Here is a 13,013-nt window from a genome sequence, read left to right as displayed (position 1 = left end):
AAAATATTAAGTCTCAAGTCAAAACCTACAGGCATTTTTGAACTACTTTGTGTGTATAGGTGCAAAGGCTCATGTCTGTAAGCATTCCCAGTGTTGGACTCAGAGTTTAGAAATAAGCTCTACACTTTTGTTTCCTAATCAGGAAATACTTTGCAGTTTTAGCAATTGGAGGACTCTTCAGATTTTCCTTCTAACCGCTGCAGCTTAATAACCAACTTCTACCTAAAACCACCTTCTTCTGTGCATAAGAGGACTAAAAGAGAGCTTTGCTCTTTTTGGCAAACACCAATAAACTTACAAAAACATTTGGAGCTCTGTTTGGCCGGTCTGCATTGCCCTTGAAGCTTTTTCTCTCCTTACTTTATTGTCAGCAAGGAACAAGTTAAAAAAAAATAAAAATCCAGCAATGACTCATTTATTCTTCAGGTCATATTGATTTCTTCTTTTTTTTAAATAATACATTACATGTTTAAGTCTTACCAAACATTGTAGGAGTTTTTGCTGGGCTATTTGTCTTAAGCACAGCCATCAGTTTATAGCTTAAACTGTCCTTTTGTGCAAATTCCTTCTTGTCTTTTACAGACAGCAGAATAATTAAATGAATTTAATTATTTTTCCTAGAATAAATCAGTATATACAGAGATGATGAAAGATTTAATAAAGATATTTCCTCCATTAGGGAGTAGTTCTGCATTCTCTACTATGAACAGCGTTTACAAAACTAATGCTATTCCCACTCTAGTCAATGGGACTGCTCACAAGGGTAAAGTGCACATTGGTTGACCTCATCCTTGTTCATTAACACCTGTAAAAACTCCATTAGACTACTTAAGGAAAAAACACATAGAAAGGGAACACTAATAATGTTACTAATATTGCACACAAACTAATAAAACTCTCTGGCAATGCTAGAGCCCTCTGGATCATCATCTCAGTCTTGTTTTGTTAAATGTTATCATCTCTAACTGCAGTGACAAACTTAGAGCAGTGGAAATTTTTTTTTTTTGCAAATAATTAATGGTATAAATACAGTCTTTTTTTGCTGCTGGATAAATTACCTATGAACACATTGTGGTTTTTACTATAGATTAAAAAATGCATGAGAACAGCACAGATGAATTATTTCAGTTCACTACACCCACGGTTGTATTACCTTAGTCCCATGCTGTAGCTTATTTTCCTGATGAACTGCCTTGGAAGAATCTTAACGCCACTGCTTATGAGTTACTGACCAGATAAACAGGTGAACAGTTGCACTGTGAAAACTGTCAGAGTTCTTCCTCTTTCCCATTTACTTTCTTAGTCTGTACGCAGGTCTCAACGGATGTTTTGCCTTTACTTCCATCTCCTTACTCTTTCCATCTCTTTGACACTCCTTATTTTAGCAGACCTTTCAGTCAAGACCTCGGTTTATGCTGCAGGAGTCTCCCCACTGATCTAAGTTCTAGTCTTTGGTGCTTATCTCAGGCTCCCTCCACTGACTGCAACAGACCCCAGCTCCTCCACAGGCAGGACATGGCTCTTCTTCAACTCCTCCACTGTGCCAAATCACAGCAGCACACCCTCGGATTACTAGTATCAGTTCCCAGCATTGTTAGCAGGGTTGCTACACTGACAACATCATATAATCGGCTCTCATATTTTCCACCCTGCAATCTGCAATCCAGATGACATTTTCTCATTTAAACATTCCTCCCATGAAGGAAGGAAAGAACTCACAATCTTTCACCCACTGAAAAGTCACTAATCTCATCCCCTCCTCCTCACCAAAATGCATTGGCTCTGACACCACCATAGACTCAGTGCATATCAACACAACTGCTTCTTGCTCCCACTCTTCATTCCAAATTCTCTCCCCTACCCAGTGAAGATTACTCATCTGACTGTAACTTCCCAAAGTACTAAAGGTTGAAATCACGGGTCTCTGCTGCAGCAGTGGACCAAGAACCAAGATCTTCCTGTAGACACAAAGTCAGATGCCTTAGCGAAAGATCCACCCGAGTTGGAAGCCCACAGGAAAGGAACACACCATGGACACTCAGGCGATCAGACATTCAGCCCACTGCAGAAACTGCTCTCAGACAGTGGTAGAACAGAGCAGAGGTGGTGGCTGTTTCCTACAAGAAGAGCACTGGCGCAGCAGCTCATTCGGATGACTGTACTATAAGCAGTCTCCTATACAAATATTTAATGTCCTGTGACAAATCACATCTAAAAAATGCTGGAGAACCTGACTAACCAGATTAATAGGGTCAGGGGAAATCCAGCAACAAAAAAAACCCAAAAACAAAAACAAAAAAAAGGAAGGGAAACTATAAAAGCAAAGCAAAATCTGCTATTGGTGGCAGTTCCTACAAAACTTTGATTTTCAGTTATGTCTAAAGAATATTTATGATTAGTGGTTTAGCTGGAAATTATTTAATGTAAACTAAATTGAAGGGCTCAGTCTTATTCAGCCTTTATACAATATTTTGAAACTCAGCTGCAATTTCTACCACATGAGGCATAAAATCAATTAAGGAATGTTTATGCTCCAGCAGACTCGTAACTACACTGCTTAAAGTTACGTCAGTTTGTGTTTTAATACATTTTTGTTAATTTTCCAACCTGAATCTGATATTCATTAAAGATGTTTAAATGTGGTCTCTTTCCAAAACCGCTTGGTCTTCCTGGGTCTGCCTGCTAACAGGGTCTATGCTGGTCTGACTCTTACCCTTTTACAAACAGAACACGGACGTTTTATTAATATGGCTATTTCTATTGGCAAAACTAGGTAGGCTCTGCCTATTTTGCATTCAGTAATACTATGCCCTTCAACAGGTGGATTTCTACATAAGAGATGGCCCATCTCTATTGATAAGGTTTGGAACCGAAGGCTTGTGAAGAGGAAGCTGCTCTGACAAGGATGCAGGATAGGAATGGGAAAAAGGGATCACACTCCCATTTAATGGTGTCATGCGATGGAAGAATATGTGCTGGGCTGCCTGATGCTAATGGAAGAGTAAATCTTTGCCATTCCCTACCCTTTGCCACTCAGTAGCCCATCCTTGATAAACCAACAACTGCCATAGGTGAGTTATCTTCCCATAGGCAGAGTATAAATAAGGTATACACAAACATGGGGCCTGAGCACACCTCTTGACTTCCTTGGGGAAGGTATCCCATGTGTACATAAGGAGTTTGGGGAGGGATTCTGAACTCTGTAGAGGAGTAGGGACTGTTCAAAGATTAAATCAAGCCATCTTGAGGTTGAGGACTTTTTTTTTTTAATTAGCTCTAGTGATGCTTCAGGATCTCACTTCCGAAGTCCATGCAGGGAATCGTGCCTACATGTCTACTGTTGTTAAAAAATGCTTGAGTTTGGGATAAGTGAGAACAACGGTTAGAGATAATTCGATGGAAGCAAGCAAAAATATAGTTCAGATGCCTGTATAATTCCTCAGGAAGCAATCAAGACACTCCTCCTGCCACAAAGCCTTCAGAGAGACGTGGGATGCCTGAGTAAAGTGTGAGGGGTGGAGAAGACAAAGGATTCTGTGCTCAGATGTTTGCATTCTTAGACTGACTATCAAACAAAATCTATTGTTTGATGCCTATTCGCATGACTGCCAGTTTCCATTTCCCACAGAAGACACTGGCAGTAATAAGATAAAGAGTACAGTGTCCTTCTTTACAGCCTTGCATTCCTACCACGCTGCCACTGATATACCCCAATGAAAAATAAGGCCAAAATGCCATGAAGACATAAGCTGCCGCTGTAAGGTGGTTGTGGGGGGAATACTTCTTTTGGTAGCCAAGCCAATTTATGCTGGTTTGACATGTTTGTGACATTATGGCCTACGGCTTTCACTTCAGCTTCCGGATTCATCAGACCTGAACCCTAACATAAAATGTTAACAGGGTCCTAGCGGGCTCTCATTGCGGCCAGCGCAGCAGATGAACGCATACGCTCCTCAGTGGGAAAACTGTTCTACCTACACTCACAGTGAGCCTGGATTTGAATTAAAAACCCTTAAAAAGTTACAAGCAATATTAGTCCTGTGCCTTGGTGAAATTTTTTTAAATTTTATATTAAAAACATCAATCAAATATCAGTTTAATAACATGACTATTCTATAGACCAATACTTCAGACTGTTAGAAAGGCTGGTGCCAGAGACATGCACTGGAGCAATAGTCACAGTCCAGCAGAAGTAAGCCGATTTTTTCTATTCATTAGGATACAGAGCTCAGCACTTGCATATTTCTGTCCCCACCTTTGTTTTCTGAATATAAGAACAATAAACAATCTAAACCCATGGCACTATTCTTCAGTGCCCTCCTCCGTGACATTCACACCCTGTTAAATGCATTATCTTGTTAAATACACACCTGCAGCGGCTCCATATCCTTAAGGCCCGCAGCACCTTTTTTCAAAGATCTTCTCATTTCAGGCACAGGATATTTGGCTTTATTATTTGTGTATTATTTATAAAGCACAAAAAGGAGCAACCCTTTTTCCTGACCTACCCCAGTTAATCCCACACTTAGGCTCATGCTTTTTTATTTGACTTTTTTAGGGAGGTACAAGAATATATTATCTCAAACTAAAAATAAACAATAAAAGAAAAAATCCATTGTTCTTTATAAGGGATAAGCTGGAAGGCATTACAAACGCTATTTAATTTACAACAGTTAATTGCACTCATACAAAATCACCGTTGTGTTTTGTATTTTTTTTTTTTTTTACCATGGCAGAAAACATCAGTTTTAGTATCAATTCCCCCTTGGGGTTTGCCACACACCTAGTGGCAAGCTAGACCTTAATTCCACAGCATGCAACCCATCATTTCCTAGGAAATGGCAGGTACCAAGAAATACTAGGATGAGGTGATCTAAATAACAGCTTTGTTGAACTTACCATGCGTATAGTAACAGATCTTATTCATAACCCATCTTTAATTACTTTTAAAAGGTCCACTTGTGTGACGCGCAGACTGACACGCCATCTGTTATGCCATGCATACATCACCCCCTCCACGTCTCTGGTCTCCTGAAATTTAAGCTGTCTACCTGCAATTTTCTATACTGCCTAATTTGCAAATCAGCTGATACTAGGACATTTTTTGTGAGTTTTTGATTGCATTACTTTCATTAACTGTAACACTACAGAATTGATGAAGTTCTGTATAATGTAACACAAGCCTGGTTGTTTCCCATATATCGATTTTAGTAAGTTTAATAAGTTTTCTTTTTTAAAAATGATAATATTTGAAAAGTAATTTAAAAAATCTAAGATGTTGAGCATAATGGTGTATAGAGCATTTTTCCTTTTAAAAGTATTTGTGGGCTGTGTAAATAGAGGAAAAACTTTAAGGAATCACCTGTGATAAATATCTGACATAAAATTAATGACTCAACCAGGAAAAGAATCAAAACTATTACCGTTAAAGTTGTGCAAATGGCACCAGTTAATACAATGGCAGATAACAAGTCCATCCTACAGATTGCAGATTTATCTGTAAACTGCACTCGTGTTCAGTACAGCTAAATCTAAAATACAGGCACGAGGAATACTTCCGTAGCACAGGAAGTTTCTAATAGACAACTGGCAATTCTGTTATAGTAGAAAAACTTTAAAAAGAGAAAGATCTGCGAAATTTGTGAAGTTTATCAGTTTCCTAAATTCCTGCCTGATTCTTGAAATACTCTGATCTCCTCCAGAGTTTATGAATTATAAATAGCTGCAAAACAGTAATTATATTGCAGTTAAATATTTATACTCTCACTATGTATTTTAGCAGTTTTGTAGAAAAAGAATTAAATCAGAATTAAAAAGTGAGTGGTACCAGCAGTGCACTTTTCAAAATGGTCTCAAGTTGTGTCAGGGGAGGTTTAGACTGGATATTAGTTTTAGACTGGATATTAGGAAAGATTTCTTCACCAAAAGAGTGGTCAGGCATTGGAACAGGCTGCCCAGAGAGGTGGTGGAGTCACCATCCCTGGAGGTGTTCAAAAAATGTATAGATGTGGCACTTCGGGACATGGTTTATTAGACATGGTGATGTTGGGTTGACGATTGGACTTGATGATCTTAGAGGTCTTTTCCAACCTTAAAGAGTCTATGATTCTAAATGCAATCATAGTCAGTGACAAGGCTGTTACTCCTGAGTAGCTTGGATTTGGTGAAAGTGAAGTAGGCAGAAAGTCAAACAATAAAATTACTGAAGTACAAAGAGAAGAAGAAATGTAGGTAAACCATCAGGGTAACAGATTTAAGAGGAAGGACATGAAGGCATGAAAGGTAGTTCAAGTTTTGAGCAGTATTACAGGACAGCGCTTCCTGGACCTGTACAAGTCGCAGTTCACCATGAAGAGTCTCTCGCTGCCTCAATAGCAAATCAGAATAAATGAGATGTGTCTACATTCCTGCTTGCTCCTGTTCCTCATCTCCTAGATCCACACGTACAAGCACAGTGTCACAAACACAGCACAGAATCGGGGAGCAGAAATCCTTGATTCTCAGCTCATCAGACATACCCATCCCACAGTCTTCTTCAGGACAGTGGGTGCCTGAAGTGTGCCCCAATAATTTTTAGGTTGACTACAAGACAGAGAAGAAAAAGAGAGGAAAACTAGGTGTGATAAGAGTGGACTGGGGCAGTCTTACTCATGACTGTAGGTAGACTGAAAAGCAAGATATTGTCCTTTCAGAAACAAAATTACATTTTTTTTAATGAATCTGCTTATAAAGCCTTGCATGTTAGAAAACGCCTGGCAAGATTACGGAGCAGACCTTCCTGGAGACTATACTCAGGCACATGGAAAATAAGGAGGGGATTGGCGACAGCCAACATGGCTTCACTAAGGGCAAATCGGGCCTGACAAACTTGGTGGCCTTCTATGATGGGGTTACAGCGTCGGTGGATAAGGGAAGGGCAACTGACGTCATCTTCCGGGACTTGTGCAAAGCATTTGACACTGTCCCGCATGACATCCTTGTCTCTAAATTGGAGAGACATGGATTCGATGGATGGACCACTTGGTGGATAAGGAATTGGCTGGATGGTCGCACTCAAAGAGTTGTGGTCAATGGCTCAATGTCCAAGTGGAGAACGGTGACACGTGGCGTTCCTCAGGGGTCGGTACTGGGACCGGCACTGTTCAACATCTTTGTCGGCGACATGGACAGTGGGATCAAGTGCACCCTCAGCAAGTTTGCCAATGACACCAAGCTGTGTGGTGCGGTCGACACGCTGGAGGGAAGGGATGCCATCCAGAGGGACCTTGACAGGCTGGAGAGGTGGGCCCATGCGAACCGCATGAAGTTCAACAAGGCCAAGTGCAAGGTCCTGCACATGGGTCGGGGCAATCCCAAGCACAACAACAGGCTGGGCAGAGAATGGATTGAGAGCAGCCCTGAGGAGAAGGACTTGGGGGTATTGATTGATGAAAAGCTCAACATGACCTGGCAGTGTGCGCCTGCAGCCCAGAAAGCCAATCATGTCCTGGGCTGCATCAAAAGAGGTGTGACCAGCAGGTCGAGGGAGGTGATCCTCCCCCTCTACTCCGCTCTTGTGAGACGCCAATGGAGTACTGCATCCAGCTCTGGGGGCCCCAGTACAAGAGAGACATGGAGCTGTTGGAGTGAGTCCAGAGGAGGGCCACGAAGCTGATCAGAGGGCTGGAGCACCTCTCCTATGAGGACAGGCTGAGAGAGTTGGGGTTGTTCAGCCTGGAGGAAAGAAGGCTCCGGGGAGATCTAATCGTGGCTTACCAGTACCTGAAGGGGCCTACAGGAAAGCTGGAGAGGGACTGTTTATCAGGGAGTGTAGTGACAGGACAAGGGGTAATGGGTTTAAGCTGAAGGAGGGTCAATTTAGATTAGATGTTAGAAAGAAATTCTTCACTATGAGGGTGGTGAGGCACTGGAACAGGTTGCCCAGAGAGGTTGTGGATGCCCCATCCCTGGAAGTGTTCAAGGCCAGGCTGGATGGGGCGCTTTGGGCAACGTGGTCTAGTGGAGGGTGTCCCTGCCCATGGCAGGGGGGTTGGAACTAGATGATCTTTAAGATTCCTTCCAACCCAAACCATTCTAGGATTCTATGATTCTGTGAAAATTATCAGATCTGTTCCCTACACCTACTGCTGAGCAGATTGCTTTTAAATCTCCCACAGTGTGGGCATTACAGTTAATAAATTTCAGGACAAAGCCACATTTATCAGTCAAGGAATCTAACTGCTGAGACTTTCCATTGCCTTTAGAAGACTTCTATAGAGAACTGACCATTTCACAGCATCGTGGAGGCAAACACTGGAGTAATTTATAGAACACCATTGGTATACTGTACATTCATACTGGAGTATAGTATATGATATCAATAATATTTGCAGGGTCATATGAGAAGCAGGTCAAGTTAATGAAGTTATTGGATAGGAAAAAATAGAAGCTCTAGGAGGGCAATATTTTAAAATTGAGTGTATGCCATGAGGAAACAAGCAGAGAACACAACAGTGAGCAAAAGTAATGAGGTAAAGAATAGCTACACTTGCTCTTCGCCATGCAGATTACAACATCCCCCCTTAGGACAGCATTCCAGTTGCACAGTGGGCTCCTCAAAATTGGCTATTTTAGGTTGCAACTCCACAAGTAATATTGCTTGAATAAGCTAGTACTGTTGTAAAGTTTTATTGTAGTTGGCAAAAATGTGTGCTGAACAACAGCATGAAATACTTTTCAGAAAGAAGAACTGGAATCCTCATCAGCACAGTATCTACATTGTGTGACAAGAAAAAGGTTAACATATGAACATCCATTTCTTGGTCATCTATAAAGCATGGCTTGCAGATTACTGCAGCAGTGTGAAAAGAAGGGAAAATCTTGTACACTCGAGGCTAAAGGAACAGCTAGGGGATATATTTGAGCAAAACCAAGACAACACAGAGTGAGAAAGATGCTAACATATCCCAATGAAGAAAGAAGTATTTCACGTGGAAGGGTTAGTCAGATCAGATGCCTCTGGATATTGTCTGCAGAAGTTAATTTTACTGGAGAGCACACTCAGATAATCTGTAAATCCCAAAACACAAGGAAACTAATTTAGATATGGTATGAGGTTTGGCACCAGGGAAAGAAAAACTTCACAGTTTATGGAACTGTCTGACAGTTTCTAGGCAGAAAATAATGGGTTTGGAGAATTTTAAATGCTGTAGCAACCACAGGTTAATGTCCTTCCCATCATTTCTGGCTGGTAACAAGATATCTCAGAAACAAATTGATGTCACTAATGTAACGATCCTCTTGAAAACAGCCTGACTCCAAAATAAAATGTTGCCCATCTTGTTTAAGCACTGGGGAAAAAAAGGTTTTCAGCTTGTCAAAAAAGCCTAACCTTGGGACAAGATTTTCTTCCTTAAGCATGAGTCTGACCTCAACAATCCATTTCAAAACTATGTATGGCCGGCAGCGTGGTTGTGGTGCTTTCCTGTGTTATAGGACCACTGAGCCCAGCTCTTTCTCTGGACTCCTGCCCACGTCTGCTTCTGACGTGAGTGGTTTGCTAGTCATCAATGTGGATAACCAAAGCCAACTATAGGCCAATACAAGCCAGAGCACTGCCTTTATGTGCCGTGACTACAAACTTTGATATGCCATAATAATGCTTTCCTGATGAGCCATAAACACTCAGGATTGATCTTGAATAGAACTGGAAAGAGTTCAGAAGTCCTGCCTACTTGCTAAAGCAGGGATGGCTTTCTTGGGAAAAATGCAGATGCAAGTGGTACCATAAGACTGGAGGTAGATGGATGATTTAGAAGTTTCTCAGACTAATAAAATAGCTCTCCTGTAATTATACCCAATGTAAAAACCTCGAGACTGTTATCCATGCATTTTGCAAGGCAGAATAACAAATGTGACAAATGTGAGTTGGGCGCTGCGTAACAGGCTTTGCATGACAACTCAGGAAATCATCACTGCTCAATTTTTAGTCAATTTTGCCACATAGCATGTGTTTTCCCAAACTGCTGTATCCTGCAAGCAAAACATGCAGCTTGTGATTTGCTGGCTCTGGGAGCTGAACTAACCCCAAATTTGATAGAGACTCATGAGTAGGAAACAATTTAGTTGTTCTCTGGGGTGAAGAATGGAAAGAAAAAGGCATCTGTTGATTAATACATTGCAGTGCTGATCCACCCTTTAATTCAGGGAGTGGAGTCAAACAATTCTTCCGCCTCACTTCGTATGGAAAACTGAACTTGTCTTTGGACTATGACTGCAAAAAAAGGATACTCCCACAGCATCTGAAACAAAGGCTAATAATGTTGGAGGAAAGACATTCCCTGATTTCCACAGACATTGGGTGAGGCTCAAACTTTATACACTTTTGGAGTGAGCTAACTGAATAAATGAGGCAAACTGTATTGGCCATTATTAAGGATTAGTATTTAGAGGCAACATAAGTACCAGAGAGAGTTAATGCCACTAGAACTTTTTACTAATGCAGAAACTCAGTCCCAATATTAAAAAAAAGTAAAAATTCATTACTCGTCAGTAAAAATGTTCACAACCTTTTGAACACTAATTAGCAGGAACTCTTTTTATTTGGTAAAAGTTATACAAATCTATCTTCTACTTGCTGGTCAAATTGACATTTGCTTGCATTCCTTGTTTGTTAAATCCATTTTAACAAGTTAAGTAGAAATAAAAGACTTTAAAGTATCTGGGGTACTGCAGCTGAAACCAGCTTCTGAATTGAAGCAAATCTGTGTCTCTGTAGTGAAATGAATAGACCCCTTCAGTCTGATCCAGCTGAGAACCAGCCCCTTTTGGGCTGTTTTCTAGAAATACTTTAATTGAATTCATTCCCACAGTACATACAATGTCATTGTCCTGGGCTGGTGCTGTTGGGACAAGACTAACATACACTGTCTTTGAATTGAAAACTCTCTGTTAATTTTACTGTCCGCATTCCTGGCAGACTTAATATGCATTTTTTCCAGCAAAATTACTATATTTTTATGCTTTGCCAATTTTCTCCTTTTTTTTGGGGGGGGGGGCAGGGGTGTGAAGGGGGGTGGGAATGGATGTAAAGGGGGGTGGGAGTGGGTGTGATTTCCCCCCTTCCTTTCCTTGGCTGTCAAATTAAGGCACGCAGTACAGGGAGAGCTAGCTGCTGTCCTTTGAAGCTGATGCCAGCCTCACGGATCAGCCCCGGGGGATGCTGCATGCACGGGGGTGTGCGGAGGCAATGGCATTCTTCGCATTTTCCAAGGGAACAAGGCACCCTGGCACAGGCAGGTCTCCTCCAAAGGTCTCCAGCATCACACTTAGTGCAAAGCGCTGGTTCTGTGCCATCTCGCGCGGTTCTCTCCCAGGGGAGGGAAAGGACCAGGTAAAGTTTTGGGTGCTCCTCTGCCAACTAAGCCGTGCTGATGCTATGAAAGCAGGAGCCGCTTCGCGAGGAAGCCCCACCTGGCGCACACCGCCAGCACAGACAAAGAGATCATGTATTTTCCACGGCAAAATCATCAGAAGTTGTAGCAGAAGGAGGCGAGCTGTGGTACGAGCACGCAGTGCCCGTGCCCCGCGTGCCGCCCTGCCTGCCAGCCCCCCCCGGCCCCCGGCCCGGTCACTGCCCGGGGCGCGGCGCCCGCAGGTGCCCTCCGCACCCGCGACACCGGCTCCGCCGGGAACTTCCCCAGGCTGCAGCCCCGGCCCGGGGGGCGAACCCGAGCCCCCGCCGCGGCGCTGCCCTCGCTGTCCCGGGGGGACCCTGCCCGCGCCAGCCCCCTTACTCACCGATCTCCCCATCATCATCTTCCTCCTCCTCCTCCTCTCCCTCCTCCTCCCCCTCCAGATCCAGCAGCACATCTTGATTCTCCGCATTCATGTTCCCGAAGTCGCTGCCCCCCGCTCCCGCTCTCCCGCCGCCGGGGAGGCGAGCCCGCCCCGAGCCCTCCCTGCCCCGGAGGCGGAGCGGCGGCGGCAGCGGGCAGCGGGGCGGGGGGTGGCGGCGGGGGGGCGGGCGGGGCGGTCGCCGTCACCTTCCCGGCCAGGCGAGTCCGCCCCTGCCCTGGCAGGCTGCGCGCCAGGCTGCGGGTCGCAGCCCGACTTGTGGCTCTCAGCCCGGCACGGCTCCTGCTGACACCCCTGAACTTGGGGATCGGTGAGCTCTAGGTGCGATTCAGGACAGGCAGCGATGTATTTCCTTAGCCCTTACGTCGTTGTCACCTTCTAACGGGCAATTTGCTGTCGGAACGGGGAGAAGGCACTTCCCCCTTGGAAAAACATTATATTAATCATTGTGCGTTTTGTTCTGGTTTTTGCAGTTGGCCGTATCATGGAGTTCATAGATGTGATCATATCACAAGCTGATCAAATGCCATCTTAAAACTAATTAGGGAACAGTTTTTCTCAGCGGGATCTTAATATATTGTTGTAAAACAAAGATTTTACAAAGATTTCTCTGGTTTCATCCATATGTTTACCTTTTGAAAACTGGGACAGGAGTGGAACACCTAGGTCTTTTTAAAATCTGTCAAATTATGCACCCAAGCATTGAAGAACTCACCATTGCTAAATACTTTTGAAAGCATGAGGCCCACATATGTAAAAAAGCCCCAAACCGGTAAGTATTGGCAGAGTTATTTGGAGAAGGTAGCAGAGGTTGGAAGGGGAAGGCTCAAGGACTGAATAAACAGTTCATCTTTGGAGCTCTGCTGATGTATTCAACTCAGTTGACTGTTTTGCAGGTGAGAGGTTGTCCTCATCTCCATCTTTGTCTGCAGATACAAACTAGGAGAATTTTGCAACACAGGGAATGCAGAATTGTCATTATGCAGAAATGCCGAGGGGGCAAAAGTGCTTGCAAAAAGGGATCTGAGTGCTCGGTAATATACCAATCTACTCACATGTATTGGTTCTGGGGGAAAGTATAGAGTTACTTAAATGGAAAGACATCCGGAGGGATGCCCAGGGAGGAACTGGACTGAGCTTGAATAGTGGGAAGAAATGGAAATAAGGAGATGGAAATA

The 13,013-nt window shown here is 43.3% G+C and overlaps 1 protein-coding gene across 2 annotated transcripts in view; it reads right to left on the bottom strand.

Annotated features, from left to right (window-relative positions):
- ANO6 (anoctamin 6) overlaps window positions 1–11,917 on the bottom strand; it is an 81,876-nt gene extending 69,959 nt beyond the window's left edge. For both annotated transcript variants that reach the window (XM_054846347.1, XM_054846356.1), the window contains exon 1: window positions 11,779–11,917. In XM_054846347.1, coding sequence (XP_054702322.1) covers window positions 11,779–11,869 — 91 coding nt within the window. In that variant the 5' untranslated portion in view covers window positions 11,870–11,917. The remainder of the gene's footprint in view (window positions 1–11,778) is intronic.
- Window positions 11,918–13,013: the final 1,096 nt, after the last annotated feature.

This window comes from Grus americana, chromosome 1 (genome assembly GCF_028858705.1).
Source record: "Grus americana isolate bGruAme1 chromosome 1, bGruAme1.mat, whole genome shotgun sequence".
NCBI lineage: Eukaryota > Metazoa > Chordata > Aves > Gruiformes > Gruidae > Grus > Grus americana.
Note: the sequence above shows the minus strand (reverse complement) of the source record. Positions and strands in the feature narration are given on the sequence as shown.